Below are 15,303 nucleotides of genomic sequence, written 5' to 3' on the forward strand. Positions count from 1 at the left end.
TCGGCCAAGGCATTTGATGCAACGTGTCGTTTCTGGACGTCATTCATGTGTTGCTTAAGTCTTGTTTTGAAGTTGCCGGTTTCACCGACGTAGACATACCGACAATCCGCACACGGAATGACATACACCACGCCTGGGAACTTGTCCTTTTCCAAAGGGTCTTTCACATGCACGAGCTCGTGTCTAAGTTTCCGGGAGGGCACGTGCGCAACCTGCACGTCATATGACCGCAGGACGCGTGCAAGAGTCTCGCTTATGCCGGGGACATACGAAATCGAAGCCGGTCTTTTAGGGGGTCCAGGCTGGGTGGGTGCTGTGCGAGCCAGCTGGCGCCCTACTGAGTCAATGACGTACTCAGGGTATCCACAAGCCATTAATTCCCTCCGCAGAAGTGCATTGTCCGCTATGTGGTCTTCGGCTGTTGTGCACACGTTTTTTGCCCAACGAAGAAAAGAGCCGACAACAGACCTCTTTTGCGAAGCAGGGTGCACCGATCTGTAGTTTAGGTAGCGGCCCGTGTGAGTGTGCTTCCTAAACACCTTGAATAACAGGTTTGGCCCATCTCGCTGCACAAGGGTGTCCAGGAACGGCAGTTGCCCTTCAGATTCCACTTCAACGGTGAACTTGATTGCTGCTTGTATATTGTTTAGGTGAGCCGTGAAAGGGCCAAGGTTTTTCCTTTGCAAAATGCTGAAACAGTCGTCGACATATCTGAGGAAGACTTTAGGTGCCGGTGTAAACGATGACAACGCTTGAGCTTCGATAGCCTCCATTGTTAGGTTAGCTACTGTGACCGAAATCGACACACCCATTGCTGCTCCGTGTACTTGCCGATAAAATTTCTTCTGGAACGTGAAATACGTATTTGATAGGCAAAATTTTAGTAGCCTACCTAGGTCAGGCACATCGATGGGGGATCTGTCAGGCAACGTCGGGTCTTCGTCAAGGGCGGCGACGCAAACTTCCACGGCCATATCTATTGGTACGCTTGTAAACAGTGAGACCACGTCAAAAGAAACTAAGACTTCGTCGGGGTGGATGCTTGTCCCTTTAACCTTTTCAATGAAGTCGTACGTGTTGCATATGTGCGTGGCACGTTTTCCAACGAGTGGCGAAATGATTCTGTGAAGAAAATTTGACAGCTTGTGGAACGGCGAACGAAATTGCACTCCGCACTTCAATCACTGTCTTCCTCAGCTGCGCTCTCTACGGATAGTTCCTTGTCGGGCATATCTTCCCAGAGGTACTCATCCTCTGTGCCATCGAGCGCGTTCGAGATGCCGCACTTATTGAATGCGTGACACACAATTAACTTGCATAAGCGAAGCCTGCTTCAGCCACCCGGTTGGCGTCACTGCAGGCTCACCTGAGCACATCCAATCAGCGTAACACAGCTTGACCGCGTCCTTGAACGGCTTGTTCACGCAAACATCTAAAGGCTGCAGCTGAAACGTCATCCCACCTAGGATAACGACGAGTTCAGTGCCGGATTCGTGCAACAGCCTCAGTCGGCCAAATGGCAACGAAACGTGTCCAGCACAAGGATGGACGGGAACAACAACAGTGCGCCGGGCCGCCTACACCAGACGGACTTTATCCAGTCGAGCACAAGATTCTCATTCATCCAGCCTTTCTCATGGCATCTCACGACCACATTTTTTGGCAGCTCCTCACCTTTAGGCACTGCCTTGCGCTTGAAGACGACATAGGGCGGGAGAGCTTGCATCCATCTACCGTGCACGACATGACGGTAACTCGCGTTTTCTCGTTGCCAGTGGACCGAACATAAACTTGTTTAGAGCCCTTTTCAAGCGCGATGAGGGGTGATGGCATGTCCAGATAAACCGGCGTTTGGTCAGCATTGCCAATTTGCCCTAGCTGTAAGTTTTTAGACTTGTGCAGCGAAATAACATGGCGCTGGAAAGCCACAAGCAGCTCTTCGAATGATTCGGGCAGCTTTTGCGAAATCGAAGTTCAGTGGCGTAAGGAAAATCCAGCATGGCACATGTAGCGATACATCCAGTGCTTGCTCGCTTTGAAGGTGGAGCTTGGTCTTGGTGGAGGTGGTGAGGTGGTAGCCCTTTTTCTGTTGCAAGCTTCTTAGCTTTTGCCTGCATAAGCTCCATGCTCACAGCTAGATGCGCAGCTTGCTGTTGGTGTACTAACTCCGTCAGGGCGAGTTCGATTTCCGGGAATATCCCACTCTTCGGGCGGCGAAAGCTTCTTCGCGTTTCGCTGCACGCGAAAAGGGCTTCCTTCTGTCGAAGCCACCCGCGAATGCTTCCCTCGTTGACGCCAAACTGCCTCCCGGCCACACTGTTGCCGATGTCCTGTGCGGCTAAAATAACCTTTCTCTTGAAAGCAGCAGAGTACTGTTCTCGTGGTCTGGATTTCTTGGCCCTTCGATGGGAAATAAAAAAGATGCACATCGCGAAGCTTGTTTTGCACGTGTGCTGCCAAGGTGCGCACTCAACAACAAAGAAACAATGCTGCAGTCATGCAGCAAGAATGAAACCAAGCCGTAGCCACGCAGCAATAAAGAAAAGACATAGCCACGCAGCAATTACGAAACCAAAACTTCTGGCCCAGATTTCTAACTGAAATTTTTGTTCGGATCCGCATATACAGTGCAGTCCACTTATAACGATATCGATAAAGACGAAAAATATGATCGTTATAACGGATGATAGCTATATCTGGACTGCAGTTATCAAAAAAAAAAAAAAATTTAAAACGCGTTTGCGCTCTTTACCTTTGCAGCTCTGAACTCGAATTCGCTACTTGCTCTAAAGAATAGATGATGTATACAGTAGGCCATGAAAAACAAACTTTATTTCTAGCGCCAATGACCGTGTCAAGGATTAGGCGCGCCGAAGTAGTCCGAAATCTGCACTTGCTTTTGCGGCAGCTTCAGCTTCACAACCGCGGTGTGCATGGATTCCAGCTGCTGCGCGAACACTGGCGGCAATCCTTTAGCATGCATAAAATCAATTAAGGAGTCGATCGACGACAGTGCACTTTGCGTGGACATCGTGGTCGAGGTCAAGGAGCCACTGTCGATCTCGTTGTCACTGTCGCTGATGCCGTCGCCACCGTCGCACAACTTTGCGTCTGTCGAGACAGCACATTTTCGGCGATCGCCTCGTCGGTGACCTCATCGCAGAACGAGGCAGCACTGTCTGCAGTCAAAAACTCCTCCTTCGACACACCACCTGTGTCACCAGTAGGAACGAGCTTCCAGAGCTCGGTTATGTCAGCGACTTCCACCGGGTCGGTCTCAGCGGGTTGGGGAAGTTCGTCCTTACGCACAAAGCCCGCCTTCTTTAAGCCATTGGTGATGAACCACTGGTAAAGCGCCTCTTCAACATCGGCGTACAAGGGGTCTCTAACCCCTTTTCCGCTGATCGGAATGGCCGCTGATAGCTCCTGCCTTCACAATCGCGGTGCTCCCGGTTTTCAAGATGGTTGATATCGTTAACTGGACGAGCTCATACATCTTCACGAGGGCGCTCACCTTGAAGCCGCATCGAGAGTCCTGCAAAATATCCATCTTCGTGTCAAGCGACACAGCTTTGCGCTTTGTCGGCGCCATCTTCGAACTGGGTTGAACCGTTGGTTGCACGCTGCTTCGGTGGCGTCAGCCTGCTATCGCGAGAGAGACGCGGGACGGGCGCCACCGCGCCGCTTTGCTTGTCGCTTCTTTTTTTCTTTCTCTCTCTTTCGGAGCGACTGTGGCCGACGCGCATGAAGCAGCTAGCACCATCTTGTGGCGCGCTGCGCCAACGTTGGCTGCGCCTACTCGTGTGCGGGCGGGGCGAGACGCGCTGCGCGGTAATGGCGGCAGATACGAACTTACGGAGGTAAACATCGCCTCGTCTCGACATCGTTCGTTTCAGGGAACTAAGCAACGCAAACGTTACGATTATTTGGCACGGAAAACGCCGTCCAGACTGCAAAATTTTGATCGTTATATCCGATATGCGGTGTATAACCTATCGTTATAAATGGTTTTTTTCCCCATAGACCTAATGCATTAAATGACACTCTCATGTCGACCCATCGTTATAACCGATATATCGTTATATGTGGTATCGTTATAAGTGGACTGCACTGTAGTACAAGGCAAAAATCTGGGATGCTAATAATAGGAAAAAAAACTCGCATTATACACGGGTTTTTACGGTAGCTCAGATCAACACTGCTTAGCTTCGGTGATTGCAGGAGCCAGCGCTCTTGCACCCAAACATGGCTGATGGCCTATGAACATTTGTTTGCCATCCTAATCCCCATTAATGATCACGCAATTTGCAAACAGCGGTGAAAAGAGAAGTGGCACCCCTTACATCAATGACATCTGTTTTGGGATGCATGTGGATAACAGTGCTTTAGTTGGCTACACGCAAAGCCTTCTCATCATGCATGCATCATATAAAAAGTACCCTTTTTGGTGCACTGCAAGGCATGCAAAAGGGGCTCAGCATATTTTTAGCACCGAAGTAATGGAAACGAGCTTGCAATGGTGGGGGAGGTCTTTCGTACGTAGGGAAATGGGCATCAGGTCACGCTGCACATGCCATCGAAACACAACTGATGTCAGCAGTGTATACAACTTTAATTTATATGCACATGCACGTGGTCCGGGGTAACTTAAAAACTCTGCAACTGCTTTGGGCAGTCTGGCCTCGCCTCCCCAGTATTCCCCGCAACCTAACAGTGCCGGTGATATAAACTTTCTGGACGAAGTCACTCCACAAACAAAATGTCTTTTTTTTTTCTCTCTCTCTTTTTTTACTTAGTCGCTCTGTTGTAAATATTCTGTTTTTACTTCCATACTAACCTTTACCCTACTCTTTTACCGCCAACCCTCCTCCACTACTGACCACTATTGGGTGTCAGCAGACTGCGCTATAGTTACAGCAGTCAGTAGTAATTTCCTTCCCTTTCCTTTATTTACTTATCTATCTGTTTACAGGCACAAAGCTATATTTACCATTTCAAGCCACGAACCTTCATTTAGCAGGCCCGTACTTCGGAGAATGTTAAGAAAAAAGAAAAGAAGTAGGCACTAGGAAAAAAAAAGAAGAAACATAAATGCAGGCGAACCCAGCTATATTGAACTCACAAAAAAACACCTATCAGTTCGATATAGAACATAATTCGATATAAGCCTGCTAAAGAATTGTATGTCATAAAAGCACATACCATTTATAAAATCAATTTATTGATGAAACTAGCCTAGTTTCCCATGAAATAGTCCTGTATTCTGCTTGGGCAATTTCGCTGCCTGCGACACATGCACTTCTCCACCTTGTCTAAGGAGTCGGAGAGGTTGAGGCCGCAACCTTCCACATTCACGCAGAAGCACCGGACTAGTGTGAGTGCGCCAATCACCTCGGAAGATGTAGGCAAAGGACCATCGTTGCTTTCCTCATTGTGCCCACTTTCACTTGTGCTCGGAACGATGTCGGCAATGTGTTCTTTGTTTTCGGGCTCTCCTGTGGGCGTGACACCATCATCTGCACTCAAAAGCTCGTCGACAGTTGATTCGTCAAAAGCTTCTGGAAATTCTGACAGCTCCCTCCAAACTTCAGTACACCAACAATGGCTTCGTCGCATTCACGGAATTTACAGTCATCACCGAGCATGCGGAAGCCGGCACGTCTGAAGAAATTTCGGATGACGCCCTTGAACACAGCCTTGCATAAGCAACGGGCGCCACAGGCACCTGTTCGCGAGTTTGGCCTCTTAAGCACTAATCTCCCCTTATTCTTCGATATCATGCTGAGAGCTAGTGCCCCTTGGAATCTTGCACGCTGCAGGGACATCGGACTTCTCACCACATTCAACCTGATTTATGATTTCGAGCGTCACGACGAAAGGCCATCTAGCACGACGAGGGCACAAGAGCCTCTGATTGGCTGTCTAAGCAAGCGCTGCGGGCGGGCCAGGCAAATTTTTTGCAGGGGGGTGTCGACAGCTCGCCCGATGCAGTACAGTCACGGTAGGGAGAGTGGTTGAATGGAGCCGCACTGCCGTGAGGGAAAGCCAACTTCTGGGGGCACTTTTGCGCCGCTTGTTGTTCGATTTATCGAGATTCGCTGCTATTTTGTTCGATGTAAGCGTAATTTTTGCTATATATACTCATTGTAACTATACTGCGTTAAGAAATTCTTTGATATACAGAATAATTCGATGCAAACGGGTTCGATATACTCGGGTTTGACTGTAGTTGACGATCAATGTCGCTCAAGATTCCATCCATTTCAGTCACAACCTATTATTGCAAGTATTGTGTTCCACCGAGGTAGTGAGCACTATCTACCGAGATGGTTTTCAAGAAGGCGGCTCGCACTTCGTGGGGTTCTCCTCCCGTACTCTTGGGACAAAGGAACGACAACACAGTAGTGCAAACAATCACAAGGGCATTTATTGCACCTTTCATAGATCAATGCCTGCTAGCCGAGTTGCTATACACAAAACATGCCGATGGGCGCGCGACAAATCTAGAAGTCCGACTCACCGCGACCAGATAGCGAGCGAATATGTGCGCCCCATGCTGGATCCCAACGCCTGGTCGTTCACGTGTACGGTCACGCGAACGGTGGCGCGTTCGAAGGCGGCCACACGAGACAGTCTCGCAGAAGCATGGATCGGCGCCCGCGCGGGACGTCCGCGCCGCTCGACGATCTCGAACCAGAGAGAAACACCTTGTCTTTCGGCGCCCAAGTAACCCCGCCTGTCGGCGGCGTTAGCAGCGCAACACTCACGCCATCTCTCGTACTGCGCCTCAACCACTCCGACCGCCGCGGGCGCCAGGCCACGCGAGCGATGCAGGAAAACAACATATCAGGGGACGCATGAGAGTCGCGCATCCCCACATCCCCCCAACCTTAAATCACTACATATTCCGGCGAAACATGTCCCACGCTCTAACATCAACCCGTGCTTCGCGAACAAGATAGTACATGCAACAGTGGCCGCGCTGAGGAAATGTCCACACGCTGTCCATAGCATGCGAGCCGACATTGTCCTTGGGTAGACCGCTGGCGTTCGCCGGTCACAGCAGAAGCTTTGCAGACTCGACGGCACGATTCCAGGCCAGGACTCCGGAAACGGCGACACAGTAGTCGGAACGAGCAAGCGTCGCTCGCGCGCTGCTGGCGAGAGCCGCAGTAGCTGTCGGTGACCGCCGGCTCTTTTCTCCGCCGCCGAGGGTTGTGAGCTGGATGCAGGAGGCCGCCGAAGTCGCTGCGCCGAACTGGCCACAGCATCACCATCGCCCGGGGTGACTCGATCGTAGTCCGGGGCAGCAGCGCAGACGATGTGCAGGTGACAGCAAGCCAGGGGTGACTCCAATCACGCGGCGTACACTCAACACACTCGGCAAACACTAAAGTAGTGCAAGGGAGAGGAATTCTGCATGCGCATCGCCCACGTGGTACGATGTTCAACTCGGCTAGCAAAATATCTGGCAGCTACTCAGATGCTAAGTTCATGTGAACGAAGCTCGCTTCCTTGAGTCAAACGAGTAATTTCAATTTATGCGAGGCTAAACAGAATGAGGGAAGCAAATTGCAACACCTCAACGCCACGGTCCACCAGGCTGTGTCCCTCCACGTGCGACAGGCAGCTTCGTAAAGCCTTAGGCCTAAAGCATCGCTACCCTGACAACAACCGACATCCAAAAAGAACACCCAAAATGACCGCAAAACAGGCAGCCGCGAGGAGACGTCAGCTCTGTGAGGTGGTCCTACTCCGCTCGGTGCACACAGCATCCGAGTTGACGGCGCCCACTGTCCTAGACGGTGTCGGAGCGCCCGGTGCCAGGCCGCAATACCAGTCAGCCCGTAGTGGCACCCGTGGCCCGCAGCCACCCGGCCCCCAGAGCCGCAACTTCATCCGAGTCAAAGGGATAGAAGAAGCTATTTACATAAGAAATTCGGACCACCCACGAGGCTTCCGTACTCACTCACTTCAGGCTTGGCAATGCTCCGTGGGCGCTAAGCCTCGCTCTCCCAGAATGCAGACCACGTGGCTTTCGTACCGACGAATGCCATTAAAAAACACTTGCGAAAAGGCTTAGCATGTTGGCATGTTCAAACACACTACAGCCACCGTCACCTCGCTCAAGAAAGCACGCCGCCAACGCTAGCGATCAAAATCCGCACTAGCCCTACGCTTCGGTTCAAACAAAGGTCTCGAACAAAGCAAAACTGTTAAATCTATCGTCCGATGCCCCAAGAGCCCCACATTGGGCGCCAGATGTGGGTTTCTCTTCCCATACTCTTGGGACAAAGGAACGACAACACAGTAGTGCAAACAATCACAAGGGCATTTATTGCACCTTTCATAGATCAATGCCTGCTAGCCGAGTTGCTATACGCAAAACATGCCGATGGGCGCGCGACAAATCTAGAAGTCCGACTCACCGCGACCAGATAGCGAGCGAATATGTGCGCCCCATGCTGGATCCCAACGCCTGGTCGTTCACGTGTACAGTCACGCGAATGGTGCCGCGTTCGAAGGCGGCCACGCGAGACAGTCTCGCAGAAGCATGGATCGGCGCCTGCGCGGGACGTCCGCGCCGCTCGACGATCTCGAACCAAAGAGAGAAGCCCCTTGTCTTTCGGCGCCCAAGTAACCCCGCCTGTCGGCGGCGTTAGGAGCGCAACACTCGCGCCATCTATCGCACTGCGCCTCAACCACTCCGACCGCCGCGGGCGCCAGGCCACGCAAGCCGTGCAGGAAAACAACATATCAGGGGACGCGTATGAGTCGCGCATCCCCACAACTTACACGACAGCCACGTCAAAAGTGGCAGTGACAAACTACTTACTGCGCCTAAAGCCACCATCAGCAGCACTGACCATTTTATATAGAAAAGGTTTGACCAAGCCATTACTGAAAGTCTCAGCAGGGAGAAGGCCACCACCCGCAGCAACAAAACAACAATGGTGCTAGGCACAACTCATCCTGAACAGAATGGCGGAGGGGACATTTACCTCAACTACAGCAGATCACCTGTCGCAGCATCGCAACAGGGAGAGACCGAAGCTTGCTGCGATGGCGAAGAGCAGATTTTTTTCCCTCTTTCCAAACATGACTCGGTGGTGTCACCTGGTGAGAGAATCTGAACTACATGCAAGATAGCAGCCGTTATACCTTCACCTTAATGCAAAAATGAATTTTACCAAATTCAAAGAATGTATTCTCATAATTGCTATGCATTGTGAGATATTTTTATGTTTATGCTAACATTATTGCTTTTTATTTTAGTGGTTCAATCGTACAGTGTTTGTTTTTGTGTGTGTGTGTGTTGTCACAACGTTTTATGCACAAGACAATTCACCTGTATTTTTCCCTAGTTTCCCCTTCACTGTACTATATCCCCCCCCCCACTTGTAACGCCATTCGTGGCACTGTGGGTAAAGCGACTAAAAAATCAATTGTCGCTTTGTGGTCTCTACTCTGCTGCCTGAGATGTGCCAAAGACTTTCAAGAGAATCTAGTGTGAGCAGGTTACGCAAGAGTTGGGCACCCAGCTGGTACTCAAACCTCTTGCATATGGTATGGTGATGCTGGGTATAGGTCAGCTCAATCATGCAATGACAATTCACATAGGTTTGCTCGCTACTGCAAAGGCACACATGGTAATAGAAACTAGAAACAGAAAAACTCCTACATGCCAAAATTTAAAAATTGGCATTCTTTTCAAAGTATTCTTGAGGAGAAACAATGACGGTTCAAGCAAACTGATTTCTGCATTATGAACACAGCGCATTTGGCCCTGTGACTAGGCATTCCTGGCTCCAAGGGTTGGCTATGAGGTTGCAGGACAGAGGACCCTTCACAGACAAAAAAAAAACCCTCACCTTTCCTCTTTCTTGAGCCGTATGCATTGGCCAATGATGTCTCGTAGCTCTGCACTCTCCACCTTGTCAAAGCACTGGGGCCGCACACCCTAAACAAGAAAGAGCAGGGCTGGCTTACTAGTCTGATCGGTAAACCTAATCAAGTTGTCAACCACTCATTCAAACTGCATAAAGTTTGCTGAAGAAAGCAACTGAGGCATCCACTACTATTTGTTTCACTGGTTTCTGCATGCAAGGCTGCTTTACTTTAACTACAGCGTACGATATGCCTCTAATTACTGGCTCTTCACCGTTTCCCACAAGCATCTCACTCTGACATTCTGGTCTGGAGACTTGAAAATAATTCAAGTGCTTGGAACATTCAGTGATTGAATGATTGGGAACCAGAGCACACCTGAACACTTTGATGCCTCAGTGAAGGTGATTACCACCTGTTCATTCTCGCTGCTCTCAAAGTGGTGCTCAGACACACCACCCACCATGCCCAATGTGCTCAGCGAACAAATCCTCTCCAGCTCGGTTATTACCAGTGGTGAAACAGGCTGCAAGCTAAAACAAAACTATCACTTTTCAGAGAGGCAGGGCTCCTAAGGCTGTAAAGCAATTCCACATATCAAGCATATGTTGCAGCGGCACAAGAAAAGCTGCTCTCGCCTCTCCATGATTGCAGGTGTGTGCCTTTATTATCAAGCACCTGCAATATCACCGAGTCCACTTGAAAAGTCATGCCCCCATAGGAGAAATCTTAACAGATTACCAAATGTCTTTTACTTTGTTATGCTCACTGACACACACTATTCTGCTATGGCAATGTTATCACTTCTAGCAACCATACTGTGAAAGTATTGCACCATTTTCTCAAAACCAAGGCTGACAGCATCCTAATTTTGGAACCTCAGTTCTACTGCATCTTTAACTGAAATCATTTTGCTTGCTTGCTTGCTTGCTTGCTTGTTCATGTGTGATTCTACATGACTTTGGTATGTCAACATTTTTAATTCCATTTACAGTTTTATAACTGAGATACCATCAAGCAACTCAAATGTTTCACATTGAAAACTACAAAATGTGTTAGAAAATTAGATACATATGCAATTTCAGCAAAGCAAAGCAGAAACTAGGGTTAATTGGGTTGAAATTTGAGACAGGAATAATAGCGTGGAAACACAAAACTACAAATTGAAGTGCTCATTAACAATGGAAAGATTTCATTGCAACATCACAAAAATACAAAAGAAAAGAAAGAGTATGGTATGAACAGCTCTCTAAGCAAATTTTTCTAAGCAGTGCAATTTAAAGTGTGTGTCTTGCTGGTAAAGAACATACAATCTGAAAATCTCACAACTCATCCACATATCACACCTCATGATTCTATGCTCATCAAGGACAGGTTGGCAAGTACAAGACTTTAAATGCAACACAATATTGCTGCCAACAAGCAAGCATACATGCGCTCTTAATTCACTACTGCGGTTGCTGAACAAAAACCCCGAGATGAGACAAATTCAACTCGGAACATACCGTGGTGACCTTCTTGTAAATTTGGGCTGGCCCGCTGCACTCCGAGTAGGGGTATTCGGATGTGGCCATCTCCAGCATGCACATGCCAAAGGCATACACATCCACCGATTCGTCATAGTGCTCTTCATACATCTCAGGGGCCATGAACTCGGGAGTACCTGTACGAGAAGCCATCCTCAGCTGTCGTGGCATTTGATGTAAACAAGACACCACAGAACAACAGAAAGAAAACCAGCCAAGAGAAAGCCTGAACTACACTGGATGCAAGGTAGCCTTGAGAAGCAAGGCTCGTTGCCGGCTACCATCCGTAATAGGTCCTCCAAGTAACGTCGGAAACCTTCTTGCAAAACAAATACTTATGTTGCAGCCCATGTGTCCCACAATTATAACCTAACATGGTGCACACATTTCAGCACCATACAAACTCACCAGCCTCTTTTCCTTTGTTAAAAGTTCACTAGCATACAAGAGGGTATCCAGAAATAGCCCTTTCATATATTTTTTTCCTTGATCATTGACTAGTGTCGACATCAGTGTGACAGCAATACATAAACTGGTCATTTATCATTATAGATTTAGTCAAAGCATGTAAGCCACACTCAGCTAGTGCACTAGCAAAAGAAATTGGCTATTTCATAGACACCTGCCAGGTCAGAAAAATAGCGCCCATCAGTGTATTGCCATTATTATTACATTAGGACATTTTGCACTCATCCTGTCCACGTCTCTTTTTGTTTTAGGTGTATTCACGCAGTCAATCACGTTATTATCATTGTATAACATCATCAGAACATGTTGAAAATTTTTCAAAAAGAAAAATCTCTAAACAAAGTCAGGAACAAGGCAATGTACGAAGACAATTTCATGCGCTCTCTCTACTCACTGTGGTCACTGAATAAAAATTGCCAAAAATTTAATGGGTACTGCGAGGATTGGGAGGTCAATCCCATCGCTCGTAATCAGTTGTCCAGATTGGAGTCTGGCATGAATTAGATGGTAGCTGGCCTATGCCGTCGTCCAACTTATCCACGCTGAGGACGTTGTTGAAGGGAAGGACTGCTTCTCATCGAGAACGAGGAATATTGGTTTATTTACAGTATCTACATCAGGACGTTGCAGTTCATCAGTCTAGCATAACTGCGAGAGAAAGTACACTGAGCAGCCACACAACAGCGGTTTATAAACACTCGGTCCTCCCTCGATCCCAAGGTGAGGGAAACGTTCGACCAGTCATCGTAAGCGAGTCGCCTCTCTGCGCGAGGGATTACACACACACACATCCGCACAGGTTCACGGTCCTCAACCGACGTCAGACGGTCTTCGCAGAACTCGGGGCTTACGTCAGGAAAGGCACATTTTATTCCCCGAGCTGACCCCCGCAGCGCGGCCGCCGGTTGCCCATAGTCTTGCGTCTTGAACGGCGCGTGGGAAGGGGCCTCGAACTACGTTCCCTCGGGGACTCCTTTGTTCACAGCAGACCAGGTCGGCGGTGGCGGGTTCAGTCATAAAGCCTGGTTCGTTGAACTCATCTCGGCTCCCGCGACGGAGAGGCGAGGACGCGGCGTTGTCCTACCACACAGTAGATATAGTGACGCCGTTTGGCTGCAGCGTAATGGTGACTTTCCAAGAAAAGTTGACGCCGCTGTCGCAACTGGCTGGCAAAACTTGCACCTCAGCGGGCCGTTCTTAACAGTTCATATCAGAAACAATAGCTGAACAACTTTGGGCTACAGTGTTCTGGCGCAATGTGGAAAACCTTCACATGTGTGTTTAAGAAAGTTACATTCATGTGAGAGAGAAAAATCTTTAATTATTTTAAGATGCCCCTTACACATCAAACAAGCAGCTACACACCCATTTCGCTGACTCCACACAGTACAGCCAAGGACAGCAAATCTTGTTTGCTTCCTGGATTGTCAGCCAATCAGGGCAGTGAACACACAGCCACAGGTAACCTTCCACGACATCGCCCTCTGTCAACACACCATATGCTGGTGTGAGCAGACAATGTATGACTGCTCCTGCTGAAAACAGTATTTCATTGTATAACACTCAGTCATGATCCCCCATGCTTATTAAGCATTGCTGGAGTATACTCCCTCGGGCACTAAGCATGTTCTGCTAGGTCATTACCGTGAACCCCATGTTGCCCTCAGTCCGGTCCACTGTGTTGTTTCTTATCCAGGATTTCTTGAACTGTACGCCCATCGTGAAAAATATGGCCATGCACAGACCAACCACTTGACCAGTTCATCAATTCGATGTGAAATTCTGATGCGTCAAAAACAAAAGAATTCAATTGTGAAGTTTCATGTGCCAAAACCTAGATGGTCTAATTATCAGGAACAGGAGAATTTTAGCATTCCGCCTCCATCGAAATGCAGCTGCTGCAGCTGCGATCAAACCCTCGACGTCCAGCCCAGCAGCACAACAGAGCTCAGCCTTGCTCCAGACAATATGCTGAAGAAGCCTGTCAACGGGCCCACGTACAGATCCCGAGATACATCATTGATGTTACATAATGGGCTCCGCCCAACGCTGTCGCATTTTCTTCATATCGATAGCCTCGGCCCGAAACTGCACATGTATCCCTCATGCCATGCTTCACACAGTAGTGCTCATAAAAGCACTTCTTGTTGGGCTAGTTGGTAGCTGTTCATTATAAAATATGAAGATGCCAAATAAACGGACACACACGGCCCCGTTCTCTTCTCTTGTGTGTGTCCGTTTATTTGGAGTCTTCATATTTTATAATTAGTAGTGCTCATGCCTTACTGCTGCTTCTTGATCCTTGTTATCCTCTGGGAACTTTTAACGCTTCAGTGTGGCTTACTCCATGTGAATAGGTGTACTTTTTACAAGCATAGAGTCTATGCTGCTTGAAGGAGAGTGGTAATGCCACGTGGTTTAGAAATCCTGCACACAGAAGATGAAGGAGTTGGAGAGGATGTGCTTGATGGCTTTGCAGTTTTCATGCATTCTTGCCAGTTCTGAGTGCTCTTATAAAACCCAAATGTTTTGTACATATTGTTATCTGATGTGTGTGAGGATCGAGCTGTCTTCCCGCACCTCGTCCCCCAGCTCGTGCGTTGTGCTTGGCTCAATCTCCGGGAACCACCACCGTAATGGCAACATGGCGAACGCATGCCGGAGCCAAATTTTCGTGCAAACCATGCTTCTCTCTCCCCGCCTCGAATCATCGCATGAGCAAGTGTCACTGGGACGCGCCCTAATTGGCCTCCCGAGTGGCGGTCCCCGCGCGCCCTCACCACTTGAGCTCTCTTCCGTTGAGTGCTTATTTGCCGTGGCCATGGCCGCGGCAGATGCTCACAGGCCCACAACGAGTTCGCTACATGGGACCTTTGCTCTCGCGACTCTTTGTTCTCGCACTTGCTGGACCCCTCACCGGTTAGTCCTAGTGCAGCGGGCACGCATACTCCATCGGTCTTGTGGTGAGCCTTTGCCGGCAAGTGCCGTGACTGTCGCACTGTGCTGTATCTTGGTGAATAAACCTGCATTTGTTGGCGATCTGACTCTGGAGCCTCCTCTAAGCCATGTCGGGAAGTCGACGAACCCTACCGCAGCGCCTTTGTGCATTGCGGAGTGGAGGAGTGTCGTGCCCTTTCCTGACCGTCACTCATATGAGCCTTGTGCAAACCCATCTCCACATAACTGGCGCCCAACTCGGTTTCAGCATGGCATCAGAGCAGGCCCCTTCATGGCCCTCGTTCCTGCTTGATACCCTCAATACGGACTTAATGTCCTTCGACACGGACGATACCGACAACATAAGGTACGTTCACCTCGGCGACCCTCTGCTTTCGGCCACCGGAAGCAATCCTTTCTTTGGACAGCCTTTGGCGACGTCAACCGCTCGGATGTGTACCCTAGTCCTACGCATGCTAGTTTT

The 15,303-nt window shown here is 49.1% G+C and overlaps 1 protein-coding gene across 14 annotated transcripts in view; it reads right to left on the minus strand.

The window, feature by feature from the left end:
- LOC126527418 (uncharacterized) overlaps positions 1-15,303 on the minus strand; it is a 476,501-nt gene that overhangs the window by 365,029 nt on the left and 96,169 nt on the right. For all 14 annotated transcript variants that reach the window (XM_055068432.2, XM_055068435.2, XM_055068434.2 and 11 more), the window contains exons 4-5: positions 11,394-11,551; positions 9,873-9,961 (exon numbers count right to left, since the gene is read on the minus strand). In XM_055068432.2, coding sequence (XP_054924407.1) covers positions 9,873-9,961; positions 11,394-11,551 — 247 coding nt within the window. The remainder of the gene's footprint in view (positions 1-9,872; positions 9,962-11,393; positions 11,552-15,303) is intronic.

The sequence above is a fragment of the Dermacentor andersoni genome, chromosome 9 (assembly GCF_023375885.2).
Source record: "Dermacentor andersoni chromosome 9, qqDerAnde1_hic_scaffold, whole genome shotgun sequence".
Taxonomy (NCBI): Eukaryota; Metazoa; Arthropoda; class Arachnida; order Ixodida; family Ixodidae; genus Dermacentor; species Dermacentor andersoni.